Genomic DNA, 18,119 nt, shown 5'->3' on the forward strand with positions numbered 1-18,119 from the left:
GCAGCCTCGAACTCCTGGACTCAAGTGATCCTGCTGCCTCAGACTCCCAAAGTGCTGGGGTTACAGGCATCAGCCACTGTGCCACAGTGACTAGCCCTTTATGAGCCTATCTTCCCAAGAGATGGAATGCCTGAGTCTTTTCAAATCAAAGGTGTTTTTCCAGTGCAAGCCAATAAAGGTTTAATGACAGGATGGATGGATTGGGCCAGGCGGGCAGGCCATGCCTGCAGCACATCCTTCTGCTACTGGGAGAAAAGGTGCTGCTATAATTCAGAATATTTGTTCTTAAAGTTTTCAGGGGGAGTCATGACAGAGGCTTTTAGGAATCTCCAGCCTAGCTCATTCAGGCCAGAGAGTCCCCAACACCCTTTGAAGGCTTCTTTCAACCTGCTTTTCCATCCTGTGCCCATACACACTTGCTGAAGTCCAGACAGATGTTCTGGACTCTTCCCTCCCAACCTTTGCTTCCTCAGTTCCCTCCATCTGGAATGCCTGCCCCGTTCTGTGCACATCCAAATCCAAATGCCACCCATCCTGCAGAGCCCTGTTTCAAGGCCACCTCCTCTGAAAAGCCTTCCTAAACTTCCTCCTAAAAGGAAATAGGGTCAGGCACAGTGGCTCATGCCTGTAATCCCAGGACTTTGGGAGGCCAAGGCAGGAGGATCACTTGAAAAACCAGGAGTTTTCTTCTTTCTTTCTTTTCTTTCTTTCTTTTCTCTTTTCTTTTCCTTCCTTCCTTCCTTCCTTCCTTCCTTCCTTCCTTCCTTCCTTCCTTCCTTCCTTCCTTTCCTTCCTTCCTTCCTTCCTTCCTTCCTTCCTTCCTTCCTTCCTTTCTTTCTTTCTCTCTCTCTCCCTTTCTTCCTTCCTTCCTTCCTTCCTTCCTTCCTTCCTTCCTTTCTTCCTTTCCTTTCCTTTCCTTTCCTTTCCTTTCCTTTCTTTTTTTTTTTTTTTTTGACAGAGTCTTGCTCTGTCACCCAGGATGCTGTGTAGTGCTGTGATCTTGTCTCAATGCAACCTCAGCCTCCCGGGTTCAAGCCATTCTGCTTCCTCAGCTTCCCAAATAGCTGGGATTACAGGCCTGTGCCACCACGCCTGGCTAATTTTTTTTTGTATTTTTAGTAGAGACAGAGTTTCACCATGTTGGTCAGGCTGGTCTTAAACTTCTGACCTCAAATGATTCGCCTGCCTCAGCCTTCCAAAGTGCTGGGATTACAGGCCACCGTGCCCGGCCTGAAGCCAGGGACCAGCCTAGGCAACATAGCAAGACCCCATCTCTACAAAAATACTTTTAAACTTAGCTGGGTGTGGTGTTATGTGCCTCTAGTCCCAGCTGCTCAGGGGAGGCTGAGGTGGGAGGATCACTTGAGCCTAGGATGTGAAGGCCACAGTGAGCTATGATTGTGCCACTGCATTTTAGTCTGGGTTACAGTCTCAAATAAAAAAAGTGGTACCAGTTTCAATTGCAGGAGATGCCAAGAGCCCCAAAAGAGTGAAAAGACAGTACCTATGGACCAGGCATTGTTCTAGCTGCTGGAGATACTGAACATCATCCCTACGATCATGGTGCTTACATACTAGCAGAAGGGAACAATTTTTTGTTTTTGTTTTGTTTTGTTTTTTTTTTTTGAGATGAAGTCTCTCTCTGTTGCCCAGACTGGAGTGCAATGGCACGATCTCGGCTCACTGCAACCTCCACCTCCCAGTTCAAGCAATTCTCCTGTCTCAGCTTCCCAAGTAGCTGGGATTACAGGCGCCTGCCACCACGCCTGGCTAATTTTTGTATTTTAATTTATTTATTTATTTATTTAGAGATGGGGTCTCTGTCACCCAGGCTGGAGTGCAGTGGTGTGCTCTCGGCTCACTGCAACCTCTGCCTCCCGGGTTCAAGCGATTCTCCTGCCTCAGCTTCCTGAGTAGCTGAAACTACAGGTGCGTGCCACCACACCCGGCTAATTTTTTGTATTTTTAGTAGAGACGGGGTTTCACAGTGTTAGCCAGGATGGTCTCGATCTCTTGACCTCGTGATCTGCCCACCTTTGTCTCCCAAAGTGCTGGGATTACAGGCGTGAGCCACCATGCCTGTCCCAGAAGGGGACAATTCTAAAGCGAACTAACACATTCTCAAGGGAATTATAGGCTAGGATAAGAGCTACGAAGCAAATAAACCGGGTGATGCATTGGAGAGTGGCTGGTTGTTGGCTAAGAGGTGGGAGAGGGCCTTTATGAAGAGGTTTTATTTGAACTGAAACAGGACTGAGAACGAGCCAGCCAGGTGAGTGTGAGGTGAGGTTCCAGACAGAGGGAACTGCAAGCACAAAGGATCTTGATTTGTTTGAAGTCCCAGGGAAGGCTGATGGGCCAGCAGGTAGTGAGAGAGGTAGAGAGAGTGCCATGAGATGAAGTTGGAGATCTGTAGCAGGGGTGAGAAATTGCTGGAAAAGCTGTTTAAGCACTTTGAGCAGGAGAAAAATTGATTGAATTGATTTACCTATTTTTTGTTGTTGATGTTAATAGTATTTTCATAACTGGCTGTGTAAATATTCAATGTTGGTTGGGCACGGTGACTTCCACCTGTAATCCCAGGATTACTTTGGGAGGCCAAGGCAGGTGGATCACTTGAGGTCAAGAGTTCGAGACCAGCCTAGCCAACATGGTGAAAATAGCCAACATACTGAAAATACAAAAACTAGCCAGGCATGGTGGCATCTGCCTGTAATCCCAGCTACTCGGGAGGCTGAGGCGGGAGAATCGCTTGAAGCCAGGAGCAGAGGTTGCAGTGACCTGCTATCATGCCACTGCACTCCAGCCTGGGCAACACAGTGAGACTCCATCTCAAAAAAAAAAAAATTCAATGTTCAATGCTATAGTATGACTACATTTCATTTGTTCTATAAGGTTGTTTTGGGCTCGAGTTGGTAAGTTGGTTTGTTTTACAGGGTTATTTTTGGCTGGGTTGATTCATTTTTTGTTGTCATTTGCTAATTTTCTATTTTCTTTTCTTTTTTTTTTTTTTGGAACAAAGTTTTGCTCTTGTTGCTAGGCTGGAGCACAGTGGCGTGATCTTGGCTCACTGCAACCTCTTCCTCCTGGGTTCAAGCAATTCTCCTGTCTCAGCCTCCTGAGTAGCTGGGATTACAGGCGCCCGCCACCACGCCCGGCTAATTTTTGTATATTTAGTAGAGACGGGGTTTCACCATGTTGACCAGGCTGGTCTTGAACTTCTGACCTCAGGTGATCCACCCACCTCGGCCTCCCAAAGTGCTGGAATTACAGGCGTCAGCCAGCACGCCCGGCTTTCTTTCTTTTTTCTTTTTTTTGAGACTGAGTCTCATTTTTGTTGCCAGGCTGGAGTGCAATGGTGCGATCTCGGCTCACTGCAACCTCCACCTCCAGGGTTCAAGCGATTCTCCTGCCTCAGCCTCCCGAGTAGCTGGGACTACAGGTGCCTGCCACCACTCCCAGCTAATTTTGTATTTTTAGTAGAGACAAGGTTTCTCCATGTTGGTAAGGCTGGTCTTGAACTCCCAACCTCAGGTGATCCACCTGCCTTAGCCTCCAACAGTGCTGGGATTACAGGTGTGAGCCACCACGCCCGGCAGTCATTTGCTAATTTTCTAAATGATTATCACTAAATCTTTTTTTTTTTTTTGGTAGAGACAGAGTCTCATTTTGTTGCTCAGGCTGCTTTTGAATTCCCGGCCTCAAGCAGTTCTCCTGCCTCAGCCTCCCAAAGTGCTGAGATTACGGGCATGAACCACCATGCCTGGCCGCTAATGGTTTGCACATCTTCGATTATCCTGCCAATAGAATTTTCACACAACTAAATGTATCAATATTATATCAGTTTCATATTTTTCTTTTCTGGAAGGCCTTTCTGGAAGCCTTCCAGGCTCCCTGTCCAGTGTGGGCTGGTTGCTCTGTAAGCCTACTGTATAGCTATTACCTTCACCTCTCTCCTGTGCTGGGTTGCATTTCCTGAATCTCATGTTTTTCTGTTTGCTTTCTTGTTGTTTTTTTTGTTTTGTTTTGTTTTTTGTTTTTTTGAGACAGAATCACACTTTGTCACCCAGGCTGGAGTACAGTGGTGCAATTTCAGCTCACTGCAACCTCTGCCTCCCGGTTTCAGGTGATTCTTCTGCCACAGCCTCCCAAGTAGCTGGGATTGCAGGCACCCGCCACCAACTACACCTGGCTAATTTTTGTATTTTTAGTAGAGACAGGGTTTTCTTTTTTTTTTTCTTTTTTCTTTTCTTTTTCTTTTTTTTTTTTTTTTGAAACAGGGTCTCGCTCTGTCACCCAGGCTGGAGTACAGTGGTACAATCTTGGCTCACTGCAACCTCTGCCTCCTGGGTTCAAGCGGTTCTCCTGCCTCAGCCTCCCAAGTAGTAGCTGGGATTACAGGCACCTGCCACCACGCCTGGCTAATTTTTTGTATTTTTAGTAGAGACAGGGTTTCACCATGTTGGCCAGGCTGGTCTTGAACTCCTGACCTCGTGATCTGCCCGCCTCGGCCTCCCAAAGTGCTGGGATTATACGTATGAGCCACCACGCCTGGCCTGCTTCCTTGTTTTGTTGGAGCATATCCTCCGATAGTTTCTTAAGAAAAAGTACATGGGATGAAGCCATTTTGATACCCTGCATGCCCCAAGATATCTTTATTCTACTTATTTGAAAAATGTGGCTGGCTGTATACTTCCACGTAGATTATCATTTACCCTCAGAATTTTGAAGGCATTGCTTTATTGTTTTTTTTGTGTTTTTGAATATTTTTTTCTGAGACAGGGTCTCACTCTGTTGCTCAAGCAATCCTCGTGCCTCAACCTCAGGCACATGCCACCACGCCTGGCTAAACTTAATTTTATAATTTTTTTGTAGAGATAGGATCTCACTGTATTGCCTAGGCTGGTCACAAACTCCTAGGCTCAAGTGATCCTCCTGGCTCGGCTTCCCAAAGTGCTGGAATTACAGGTGTGAGCCACTGCACCTAGCTGCTTTATTGTTTTTAAGCTTCCAATTTGAGGTTGCGAAGTCTGATGTCATTATTCCCACACCTTTGTATGTGATCACAGTGATCAGAAGCATGAGTTCTGGAGTCAGACCACCTACAAGACTGACTATGCAACCTTGGACAAATTTCTTAGTCTCCCTATACCTCAGCTTCCTCATATGCAAATTGGGGTTGTTAGAAGATTGGGTTAATACATATAAAGCACTTACTTCCTGCACAGAGTATGTGCTGTATAAACATTTGCTATCATTATTATTAGGATCTCTTCTTCGTACCTGGCATTTTGAAATTTAATAAAATTATCATGGGTCTTTTAAAATGTACTGTGCTAGGAATTCAAGAGGTCTGCGGTTTACAACTTTTAAGTTCTAGAAAACTTTGATAATATTTGTTCTTCCATCTGCTTTACTGCCTTATTCTAGAACTCCACTTAGATGTTGAACCTCCTGCCTCATTTGATCTTCATAGATTTTCTCTTATTATGCATCTTTTTGGGCTACTCTTTTGTTTTTAATTTTACTTCAAGTTCTGGGATACATGTGCAGAACATGCAGGCCTGTTACATAGGTATACGTGTGCCATGGTGGTTTGCTGCACCTATCAACCTGTCATCTAGGTTTTAAGCCCCACATGCATTACCTATTTGTCCTAATGTTCTCCCTCCCCTTGCCCCCAACCCCCTAGTAGGTCCTGGTGTGTGATGTTTCCCTCCCTGTGTCCATGTGTTCTCATTTGTTCAACTCCCACTTATGAGTGAGAACTTGTGTTTTTTGGTTTTCTGTTCCTGTGTTAGTTTGCTAAGAATGATGGCTTCCAGCTTCATCTATATCCCTGCGAAGGACCTGAGCTCATTCTTTTTTTATGGCTACATGGTCTACGTTCTTATTTATTTATTTATTTATTTATTTATTTATTTTTGAGACAGAGTCTTGCTCTGTCACCCAGGCTGGAGTGCAGTGGCGTGGTCTTGGCTCACTGCCAGCTCTGCCTCCCAGGTTCACGCCATTCTCCTGCCTCAGCCTCCCAAGTAGCTGGGACTACAAGCACCTGCCACCACACCCGGCTAATTTTTTGTATTTTTAGTAGAGACGGTGTTTCACCGTGTTAGCCAGGATGGTCTCGATCTCCTGACCTCGTGATCCACCCGCCTCGGCCTCCCAAAGTGCTGGGATTACAGGCGTGAGTCACTGCGCCTGGCTTATTTATTTTTTGAGACACGGTCTCACTGTGTCACCCAGGCTAGACTGCAGTGGTGCAATCTCGGCTCACTGCAGCCTCCACTTCCCAGGCTCAAGTGATCCTCCCACCCTAGCCTCCAGAGAAGCTGGGACTACAAGTGCACACCACCATGCCCTGCTAATTTTTGTATTTTTTGTAGAGACAGGTTTTTGCCATGTTGCCCAGGTTGGTATTGAACTCATGGGCTCAAGCCCGCCTTGGCCTCCCAAAGTGCGAGTTATTACAGGTGTGAGTTACTGCGCCTGGCCTTTTGGGGCTACTTGCTGATAAATTTCTGCAACTTTATGCCTCCCATTAGAAATTTTTTTTTTTTTTTTTTTTTTTTGGAGACAGAGTTTTGCTCTTGTCATCCAGGCTGAAGTGCAATGGCATGATCTCGGCTCACTGTATCCTCTGCCTCCTGGGTTCAAGTGATTCTCCTGCCTCAGCCTCCGGAGTAGCTGGGATTACAGGTGCACACCACCAAGCCCAGCTAATTTTTATATTTTTAGTAAAGGTGGGGTTTCACCATGTCGGCCAGGCTGGTCTCGAACTCCTGACCTCTGGTGATCCGCCCACCTTTTGGCCTCCCAAAATGCTGGGATTACAGGCATGAGCCACCACTCCCAGCCCCCTACTAAAAATTTTCAAGTTTTAGCTTTATCTTTATATTCTAAGTGGCTGGTTCTCTTAATTATTGCTTTGTGGATTTTTTTCTTTTTTCCTATTTCCTGTATTGTCCCTCTGAGTTTCCTTTTTCTGTTTAAGTTGGAGGCTCTCCTCACATGCCTGGTGATCCTTGACTGCTCATATTTAAGAATAGGGCATTAAAAAGCTTAACATTAGCTGGGCACAGTGGCTTACGCCTGCAATCCCAGCACTTTGGGAGGCTGAGGTGGGTAGATTGAGGTTTGGAGTTCGAGACCAGCCTGGCCAATTTGGTGAAACCACATCTCTCCTAAAAACACAAAATTCACCGGGTGTGGTGGCACACACTTGTAATCTCAGCTACTCGGGAGGCTGAGGCAGGAGAATCACTTGAACCCGGGAGGCGGAGGTTGCAGTGAGCCGAGATCATACCACTGCACTCCGGCCTTGGCAAAAGAGTGACTCTGGAAAAAACAAACAAACAAAAAAAAAACAAACAAAAAAACAGCTTAACATCATTCAATAAAGGCTTTCACCTAGGAGGCCTTGTGGTACAGTGATTTTGGGCTTTTTTAATTTTTTTGAGACAGGGTTTCACTCCCGTCGCCCAGGCTGGACTGCAGTGTTTGCGCACTGCAACCTCTGCCTTGCGGGTTCAAGGTTCTCCCACTTCAGCCTCCCGAGTAGCTGGGACTACAGGGGCACACCATCACGCTTGGGCATTTTTGCATTTTTTTTGTTTCAGTAGAGACAGAGTTTTGCCATATTGGCCAGGCTGAACTCGGAACTCCTGAGCCCAAGAGATCTGCCCACCTTGGCCTCCCAAAGTGCTGGGATTATAGGCGTGAGCCACTGGGCTTGGCCTGGCCAGTGTTTTTAATAGCTAATTGAGGAAGCAGGCTGGGCAGTCTCATTTTAGATTTTTATTCTCTTTTCAGTTAGGCTCCCTATCCTCTGCTGTGTGTAGTGCTCCCAACTTTACCTGTGTAGGTGAGGGGCAGTCACCTGGCTGTGTGAAATGAGTGTGGAGAACGCTAGAGATCTAATTACCGTGTATAAACTCTCAACCAGTATGTTTTTATCCCCAGCCCTTACCCCATCTTCCAAGCAATCTTCTTGCTTCTTGTCTTCCCCTACTGTGAAGGATTCCTCTAAGTCAGTTACCCCTCTTCCACCTCCTTTCCATCTTTCAAGAACTGTTGACACCTTCCTTTTGCTATTTCCTGCCCCATCCTGTAACCCTTGGGGTATATGCCTGCTTTGAGTCCTTTTCTGTCATCTCAGGGAGAAGGTGCAACCCTAAATCTGGGTGTTAAATCCCCCAATTCACCAGGATCAGGGGAAACACTCACTCTGCTATACCAGACTCAATGTATCGTTTTATGACTGTATTGAATTTCAAACAACCAAACATTAGCCAGAAGAGTTTCTCAAGGTCTCTTTTATTTATTTAGCAAGAAATTACTCTTTATTGATCAAATCACCAGGAATTTGCAGCAAAAGACTTAACATCTTAATGACCACCAAGGCCTGGGCTCTGAGGCTTGCTCTGCCTCTCCCAGTCCTTAATGGAGTTTAGAGGGAGAGACATCATTAACAGAGACCAAGTCAGATGGTTACAGGTCCTCCTTTCCCAGTCATCAGACAAGCTGCTCAATTCTTGTCCAGAGCAGGAAAGAGCCAGTACTTCAGTAACATTGAATAAAGAATTTGATGTCGCATTATACGATCTCTCTTGACAATTTAGTTATCAACAATATTGGTCCAAAACTCATTTGCTTCTGATCTAAATTTTTTTCATTTTGCAATTTACTTTGTGTGTTATTTTAATAATCTCACTCCCTGTGCAGAAATTAATCAACCCAGTGCAAAGAAAAATCCCTCAACCTGGAATAGCCTCATCTTACTTTGAAAAGAGAAAACAGAGGTATTTTTGCTCCTCTTCTGCCCAAGTGATGAACAAACATCCCCCCAAAGTTCAAAATGTTACTCTGGCCTCGGAATGTACATAAAAGCTGCTTTTGATGGGCTGATTCCAATCACCTAGAAAGGGCAGCCAGAACCACTATGCAGGCAGCCTTCTTTGGAAATTTCTTAAAATCAACTCTTGAGAACCATCCGTGCTTGTGGACAATGGCTCTAAAGTCCAAACAACTTCTGTTCTTTCATCTCACGAACTAGGCTCAGAGGAGGCATTTGAACTGTCAGGAGCAAGAGCGGCAGCTGTGGCCCCACGAGGTAGGACTTCAATAACTCGCGGCTTGTCAATGATCCGAGCCGTTCGGTTTCCCTTTTCCACAATGCCAACGATCCACGCTTGGTGACCCTCTCCGTACTTGGAGGATTTGATTTCGGAACAAAAGCGAGCCGCCTGTTCTCTTGGCAGACAAATCAGTAATCCCCCAGAGGTTTCAGCTGAGGTTCCTTGAAGAAGCCCAAACCGTCCACTGGCCTTGCTGACGGCAGCCATCTTGGCAATTATCGGCAGATTATGAATAACAAAGGACACTTCATTTCTCTGTTGTTTTGCAAGGTTCTGGGAGTGTCCCAGAATGCCAAAGCCTGTGATATCTGTGGCCGCATGGGCATTAAATGTGTGCATTAAACCTGCAGCAGTTCTGTTGAGGGTAGCCATATTGAACATGGCTTCCTGATAGGCCAGCTCCACCTCTTCTCTGGAGACCACCATCTTTACTTTATTCCATCTTTCAGGATTATCCAGCCATTGGTGGGCATTGACAGCAACCTGGGTTCCTAATGGTTTGGTTAACACCAGCACGTCCCCAACGACGGCGCTGTCCGGCATTATGAACTCATTTGCCTGGCATACCACAGTGGCAACTCCACCGATTATAATCCAAGGGTTGACCACCGTTTGCCCACCGGTCACTGCCGTCCCTCCTTCCTCCGCGGCATCCCGAAAGCCTTTGACCATGAGTGGCGTTACCTTTTCGCGTTCCTCCTCACTCATACTCTGGCTGACGCTGAGTAACATCAACATGTTGTCACACTCAGTAATCCCCATGGCGTAGAGGTCACTCAGCACGTTGGCACAAGCTATGCGCCCCATCATGTAGGGATCTTCCACCAAGGGGTAAAAGAAGTCCGTGGTCTGCACCAGTGACAGGCCTCCGTGCCTTAGGGGGATGACGCAAGAATCCATCCCGATGCCCAGGGCTGGAAAGGTGGGGCTGGAGCCCGCTCCTGTTGGCATGCCGGCTTCCTGGGACGCCTCTTCCTGGCCGCCCACCAGGCCCCGGCCCAGCGGGGGCCGCACGTCCGGCCGCGTCAGTCCCGCCAGGAGTTTGAGCAGCGTCTCCTGCGGGACCTTGCAGCCTCAGCCCTTCATGCCGGAGAAGCCCGTCAGCCGCCAGCTCGGGCTGAGGCCCAACGCCTGGGGCTCGAAGGGCCGGTAGTTCGAGAAGCTCCGGCCCAGAGTCAAGCCCGCCGGGCCCGAGGAGCCTTCCGCTGCTGCCATTGCCGCCATCGCCTCTCCGCAGGCGCCCGTCGCCGAGGCTTCCGCCATCGCGCCTGCCCGGCAGGAAAGGGAGGGGAGAAGAGGGCCCTTTTATTTTCCACTCAGATTAATATGAAGTAAAAGTCAAATATTACCTGCAGGGATTCTCCCCAGCACAACTCACACAGCGAGACCTACGGCAGGCGCAATCTTCCTGATAGAGGAGCCGCAGGTCCCCTATTTATACCCCAGGTGATTGACAGATGCAATATCCAATGACGACTCCGCCACCGAGAGGCGGGCTTCCTAGACTCTAAAAGGCGCAACAACCTCAGGCTTGCAAAACCCATCGCAAAGGGATTGCAGAACGTCACGTGTTTTCCTTCGCTCTCCTAGTAATGTAAATGGTTTCTTGGCAGCGGCTGACGGAACATTGCTCCTTTCGAGTAACTTTTCCAAGTCCAACAAATTGTAGACGAGGGAAGATGGTCACTCGACAAACCTCATGATCGGCAGGATTCAAGGGTCACTTGACAGCGCACATGATCGATCCAGGGTAGCAAAATAGCCCAAGGGGAAAAACAGAAAGCTTGAGAAATTAGAAATTAAACTACTACCATTAAGTAAGCAAATTGCAGGCAGCATCAGTATAATGAAATGTTAACATGAACTTCAGGAACTCTAGGACTCAGGAGGTCGAGGCTGCAGTGAGCTGTGACTGCGCCACTGCACTCCAATCTGGGCGACACAGCGAGAAACTGACTCTAAAAAAGCAAACAACAATAACAAACAAACAAACAGCCCCCGCCAAAAAAAAAAAAAAGAGAGAGAGAGAGATTTAGGACTGAAAGTCCAGACACCTGCATGGATTCTAATGGTGCTTCCCACCAGCTGTGTGTGGAGTCACTTTCAGCATCGGTTGACTCATCCATCTGTGGAACAGAGTAGGTTACACAGGACTGGTCTATTCTAAAATTTCTATATTGTTGTAAATATATATAGCCATGAAGGGCAGTTTGCCAATATCTATTAAAAACTCCACCTCCTGGGTTCAAGTGATTCTCCTGTTTCAGCCTCCTGAATAGCTGGGATTACAGGTGTGCACCACCACACTCGGCTAATTACTGCATTTTTAGTAGAGACGGCGTTTCACCATGTTGACCAGGCTGGTCTCAAACTGCTGACCTCAGGTGATCTGCTGGCCTCGGCCTCCCAAAGTGCTGGGATTACAGGCATGAGCCACCACGCCCAGCCGATAAAAACTTTTTTAAAAGACAAGAGAATAGAAAACTTAGCATAGGGGCTATTTCTAGGGAGGGCTACATAGGGAGCTTCTGGGCTATGTTTAATTCTGTTCCTTGGGCTGGTGGTGGGTACATGGTACATGGTTGTTCTTTAAACTGTACATGGATATTTTCCCACACTCTTTTTGTGAGTATGCGATATTTCAGAATTTAAAAAACAAACAAAAAGAAAATATGATGGAGTGGGAAAATAGAGTGAAAGCAAAAGATCTTGTGTGATATCTGCATTGTTCTCAGTAAGCTGGCTGACCTTGAGGAAGTGATCTAGCCTCTCTGCACTTTAGTCTCCTCTCCCGTTAAACCAGGGTCATAATCTCTGCTAGTGGAAGGGCCACTGAAAACCTCAGCTGAGAAGTGTTTTGCAAAATGTTCAGCCTATTGTACAGGGAAAGGATCCTCATATCTCTAAGGGAAAGAGGAAAACAATGTATTATGTCTGTAATCGCCTCACCTGAGTTAAAAAGTGACTAGGTCAGGTGCTGCTGGTTATACATTCTCTTAGTTCTTTGGACTTCTCCCTCTCCACACTTAGCACAATTGTAATTCTTTGTTTTTTTTTTGAAATGGAGTCTCACACTGTCACCCAGGCTGAAATGCAGCGGTGCGATCTTGGCTTACTGCAACCTCCACCTCCCGGCTTCAAGCAGTTCTCCTTCTTCAGCCTCCCAAGTAGCTGGGATTACAGGCACCCGCCACCTTGACCAATGGATGTTTTGTATTTTTAGTAGAGACGGGATTGCACCATGTTGGCCAGGATGGTCTTGATCTCTTCACCTCGTGATCTGCCCCGGTCTGCCTCCCAAAGTGCTGGGATTACAGGCATGAGCCACTGCGCCCGGCCCTGTAATTTTTTAATCATGTGATAATGCCATGCCTATCTGTCTGGCCCCCTCGTTTGTAAGCTCCGCAGAGCAGGGGCTGCTCTGTTGTTTTTGTTTGTTTTGTTTTGAGACAGTTTTGCTCTTGTCATTCAGGCTGGAGTGCAGTGGCTTGATCTCAGCTCACTGCAACCTCTGCCTCCTAGGTTCAAGCGATTCTCCTGCCTCAGCCCTTTTGTTCTTTTCTCACTGAGAGATCCATTGAGCTATGTTTACTATTTGTGACTGGGCGCAGTGGCTTACGCCTGTAATAGCAGTACTTTGGGAGGCCAACGTGAGCAGATCACCTGAGGTCAGGAGTTTGAGACCAGCCTAACCAATATGGCGAAACCCTATCTCTACTAAAACTACAAAAATTAGCCGGGCATGGTGGTGCATGCCTGTAATTTCAGCTACTCAGGAGGCTGAGGCAGGAGGATTACTTGAAGCTGGGAGGCGAAGGTTGCAGTGAGCAGAGATTGCACAACTGCACTCCAGCCTGGGTGACAGAGGGAGACTCCATCTCAAAAAAAAAAAAAAAAAAAACAGAACAAGAGGACCTCGCTTAAGCCTGGGAGTTCAAGGTGACAGTGAGCTATGATGGCACCACTGCACTCCAGGCTGGGAAAAGAATAACAGGTTTGGAGTCCCAGTCCCTGGTTTGCTTTTCACATACAACAAAAGCATTTGGGTCAGGCATGTGGCCCAATTATGATAATCATTTGGGGTTATAACACTACACTTGAAGGATCAGTACACCTAAGAAATTCTTATTTTTCACTGTAGTAAAATATACATACCTTTAGTACACTAGTCCCATTTTCCCCTTTATTTTCTTTTTCTTTTCTTTTTTCTTTTCTTTTCTTTTTTTTTTTTTTTTTTTTTGAGACACGGTCTTGCTATGTCACCCCAACTGGAGTGCAGTGGTTTAATCATAGCTCACTGCAGCCTTGACCTCCTGGGCTCAAGCAATCCTCCCACCCCAGCCTCCCAAGTAGCTGGGACTACAGGTGCACACCACCACTCCTGCTAAATTTTGTAGAGATAGGGTCTTGATATGTTTCCCAGGCTGATCTCCAACTCCTGGGCTCGAGTGATCCACTCACCCGAGCCTCCCAAAATGCTGGGATTACAGGCATGAACCACAACACCTGGTCCCATTTTTTTTTCTTATTGCAAAATCATTCTGTTGTCATTGTAGAAAAATCATAAAATACAGCTTCGTAAAAAGGAGGAATGTTAAAACAACTTGAAATCCCATTTCCCAAAGAGAAAACCTATTAATACCTTAATGGATAGTGTTTTAAACATTTTCCACCTACACGCGTCACCACCTCACACCGAACTCCAGTGGGCGCCCTGTCACCCTCCACCGTGTGGGGAGCCCCGCTCTATGTGCTGTGTATGTATTTTTTTTTTAATTAGCAAAAATGGGATAATCTCATTTATTTATTTATTTTATTATTTTTTGGTGAGACAGAGTCCCACTGTCACCCAGGCTGGAGTGCAGTGGCATGATCTTGACTCACTGCAACCTCCACCCCCCAGGTTCAAGCGATTCTCCTGTCTCAGCCTGGCGAGTAGCTGGGATTACAGGCCCCTGCCACCATGCCCAGCTACTTTTTTGTATTTTTAGTAGAGATAGGGTTTCACCGTGTTGGCCAGGCTGGTCTTGAACTCCCGACCTCAGGTGATCCGCCTGCCTTGGGCTCCCAAAGTGCTGGGGTTACAGGCGTGAGCCACCGCGACCAGCCTCATTTATTTCTAGTAAGAAATAAAATAATGGTTAAAAATTACCGGGCATACCTGATTATAGATGCTTAACACTCCCTGGGTTCATTCACAAATATTTACTGAAGACCTCCTCTGTGCCAGCCACTGTGCTAGATAGACCTGGGGATACAGCAGTGAACACAACAGACAAAACTGTCTCACAGCAGTGAGCCGAGATCACGCCACTGCACTCCAGCCTGGGCAACGAGAGCAAAACTCCGTCTCAAAAAAAAAAAAAAAAAAAAAATTCGAGAGGTTCGGAACCTCTGAAATGTCCTTCCCACTGAATGAGTGCTCCCATTGTCGGTCCCTGACCTGGGCCTGACCGAGGCCTGACATGGCCTCAGTTCCCAAGCCCCACTTCCCCTGGACTTGCCTGTGGGACTTAATAGTATCAGGCTCTGCCTCAGAAAACTTGAGAGATGACACCTATGACCACCACCCTCACACCTTCAGCAGCTGCCACCATCCCAAGCGACAGAAAGCTTCAGCTTTGTATCTGGGGCAAATGTGAGAAGCCCTAGTGCATCATCTCTTGCCACAAGAGCAAGAGAGCCACATGTGCTGGGGCGAGCCTATAGTCCCAGCTAATTGGGAGGCTGAGGCAGGAGCATCACTGGAGACCAGGAGTTCAAGACCATAGTGTGCTATGATGGCACCTGTGAATGGCCACTGCACTCCAGCCCAGGCAACACAGTGGCTGCTCTCAATTGTGCTTTGGAATGGCTGTTTCTCTGCGCAAGAAACACTATTATCTTCAAGAGGAAGTCCCTCCTCTGTGATCTCACACCTTGGTCTTTCCTCTGTTCCAGCATTTACCATGCTGAGTTTTCTGTGACACTTGCGAGGTCCTACAGCTGGAACCCCGCTTCAGTGGTCTCCATGTGCCCAAGGCTCAGCATGGGGTCTGGTACAAAGAAAGTCTTAGACAGTGTTTGCTGAATGAATAAACGCTAAGAAAAGTGAAGAAGGAAACAGTGCAACACTCTGACTTTCAGAGGTCATCAAAGCATTGCAAATCCTTTTTAAAAACTGTAATTTTTTGACCGGGCAAGGTGGCTCATGCCTGTAATCCCAGCACTTTGGGAGGCTGAGGCAAGTGGATCACAAGGTCAGGAGTTTGAGACCAGCATGACCAACAAGGTGAAACCCTGTCTTTACTAAAAATACAAAAACTAGCCAGGCATGGTGGCGCATGTCTGTAATCCCAACTACTCGGGAGGCTGAAGTGGGAGAATCACTTGAACCCTGGGGTGGAGGTTGCAGTGAGATGAGATCGCGCCACTGCACTCCAGCCTGGGCGACAGAGCAAGATTCTATCTCAAAAAAAAAAAAAAAAAAATTATAATATTTTTGAGACAGGGTTTTGCTCTGTCACTGAGGCTGGAGTGCAATGGCACAATCTTGGCTCACTGCAATCTCCGCCTCCCAGGTTCAAGTGATTCTCCCGCCTCAGTCTCCCCAGTATCTGGGACTATTTTTAGTAGAGATGTGGTTTCATCACATCCAGGCTGATCTCAAACTCCTGACCTCAATGGATCCACCCGCCTCGGCCTCCCAAAGTGATGGGATTACAGTTGTGAACTACCACATCTGGCCAAAAATTAATTAATTTTTTTTAAGACAGAGTCTTGCTGTGTAGCCCAGGCTGGAACGCAATGGCATGATCTCGTCTCACTGCGACCTCTGCCTCCTGGGTTCAAGTGATTCTCCTGCCTCAGCCTCCCGAGTAGCTGGGATTACAGGCGCCTGTCACTTTGCCCGGCTAGTTTTTGTATTTTTAATAGAGACGGGGTTTCGCCATGTTGGCCAGGCTGGTCTCGAACTCCTGACCTCTGGTCATCCGCCTGCCTTGGCCTCCCAAAGTGCTAGGATTATAGGCGTGAGCCACCGTGCCCAGCCAATTATTTTTTTAAAAAGAGATTAAGTCTCTCACCCATGCTGCACTCACCCGGGCTGGAGTGCAGTGGCGCAATCACAGTTCACTGCAGCCTGAAACTCCTGGGCTCAAGCAATCCCCCTGCCTTATCTTCCCACCATGCCACGCTTATCTCAAATCCATTATTAATTTTTTTATTTTAAAAGTAATATGTGCTCTTTATTTGAAAGCAAACATTATGGAGATATATACACAGACAGCCCTTCGTATCTGTGAGTTTCATGTCCGTGGATTCAACCAATCATGCGTTGAAAATGATTATAAAAGAAAGAATGAGTGGTTATCTCTGCACCGAACATGTACAGACTTTTTTTCTTGTAATTATTTCCTAAACAATACAGTGTACTAATGATTTACATGCCATTTACATTGTATTAGGTATTATAAGTAATCTAGAAATGATTTGTGTAGGTTACATACAAATACTATACCATTTTATATAAGGGACTTGAGCATCTGCGGAACTTGTTATTTGCAGGGCTTCCTGGAATCAATCCCCCATTGATATGGGAGGGACGACTGTGTATGTCAATATCAATATCATTGCACATGGAAGGTTCCCAAAACCTCATGTCTTCTGTGCTCTATAAATAAGACATTTCTAAAATCTAGAAGTAACTGCGCAGAGTTCCTTGCACCAATTTGTTTTAAAGTATACCTAACAAATGTTTAGTAGGCAGAGATGTGGAAGTGAGAGGCTGAGAAAAAACAGATTTCCTGCCTAATGGATAAATAAGATGTGACACACACTGTTTTGTAACTTGATTTTTTTCTGCTTATATTATCATAACAATCTTTCTATGCTAGCACATGTAAATTTACTTTTTTGGGGGGGGACAGGGTCTGGTTTTGTTGCCTAGGCTGGAGTGCAGTGGCGTGACCTCAGCTCACTGCAACCTCTGCCTCCTGGGCTGAAATGCTCCTCCCACCTCAGCCTCCCAAGTAGCTGGAACCACAGGCATGCACCACCATACCCGGCTAATTTTTGTATCTTTTGCAAAGATAGGGTTTTGTCACATTGCTGAAGCTGGTTTCAAACTCCTGGGCTCAGGCGATCTGCTCACTTTGGCCTCCCAAAGTGTTGGGATTACAGGCATGAGTCACTGTGACCAGTCGATATTTTGTTAAAGGTTGGATAGTATTCTATGAAATTGATATATTTAATTAATTTAACCAACTGGTTATTGCTGGATATTTCATTTGTCTTGTCTTCTTACTCTTTTTTTTAATTAAAAGATTTCCTTGGTCAGGTGTGGTGGTTCATGCCAAGTAATCTCAACACTTTAGAAGACTGAGGTGGGAGGATTGCTTGAGCTTATGAGTTCTAGACCACCCTGAGCAACATGGCTAGACCACGTCTCTACAAAAAATAAAGTTAGCTGGGCATGTGGTACTTGCCTGTGGTCCCAGCTACTTGGGAGGGTGAGGTGGGAAGATCACTTCAGTGAACCAAGATTGTGCCACTGCACTCCAGCCTGGGTGACAGAACAACCCCCAGCGGTAAAAAAAAAAAAAAAAAAAAAGATTTCCTAAAAAAAAAAAAAAAAAAAAAAAAAAAAAAAAAAAAAAAAAAAAAAAAAAAAAAAAAAAAAAAAAAAAAAAAAAAATAAAAAGATTTCCCGGAACATGCATTTGCATGAATGATGAATGTTGATTTTTTTTTTTTTTTTTTTTTTTTTTTTGAGACGGAGTCTCGCGCTGTCGCCAGGCTGGAGTGCAGTGGCCGGATCTCAGCTCACTGCAAGGCTCAGCCTCTCGGGTTACACCATTCTCCTGCTCAGCGCGTCCCAAGTAGCTGGGGCTACCAGCGCCCGCCAACTGCCCGGCTAGTTTTTGTATTTTTTAGTATGAGACGGTTCGCCGGACGTAGGTTGGTCTCGATCTCCTGAGCCTCGCGATCCACCCGGTCTCGGCC

General features: G+C 46.4%; 1 protein-coding gene across 1 annotated transcript; it reads right to left on the reverse strand.

Moving 5' to 3' along the window:
- Window positions 1-8,298: 8,298 nt before the first annotated feature.
- On the reverse strand, window positions 8,299-10,545 carry SEPHS2 (selenophosphate synthetase 2). Its single transcript, XM_017881423.1, has 2 exons — window positions 10,516-10,545; window positions 8,299-10,405 (listed from the first exon to the last, which is right to left on the reverse strand). The coding sequence occupies exon 2, from the start codon at window positions 10,398-10,400 to the stop codon at window positions 9,045-9,047; it is 1,356 nt and encodes a 451-aa protein (XP_017736912.1). The 5' UTR covers window positions 10,401-10,405; window positions 10,516-10,545; the 3' UTR covers window positions 8,299-9,044.
- Window positions 10,546-18,119: the final 7,574 nt, after the last annotated feature.

The sequence above is a fragment of the Rhinopithecus bieti genome, unplaced genomic scaffold (assembly GCF_001698545.2).
Source record: "Rhinopithecus bieti isolate Rb0 unplaced genomic scaffold, ASM169854v2 scaffold_13243, whole genome shotgun sequence".
Taxonomy (NCBI): Eukaryota; Metazoa; Chordata; class Mammalia; order Primates; family Cercopithecidae; genus Rhinopithecus; species Rhinopithecus bieti.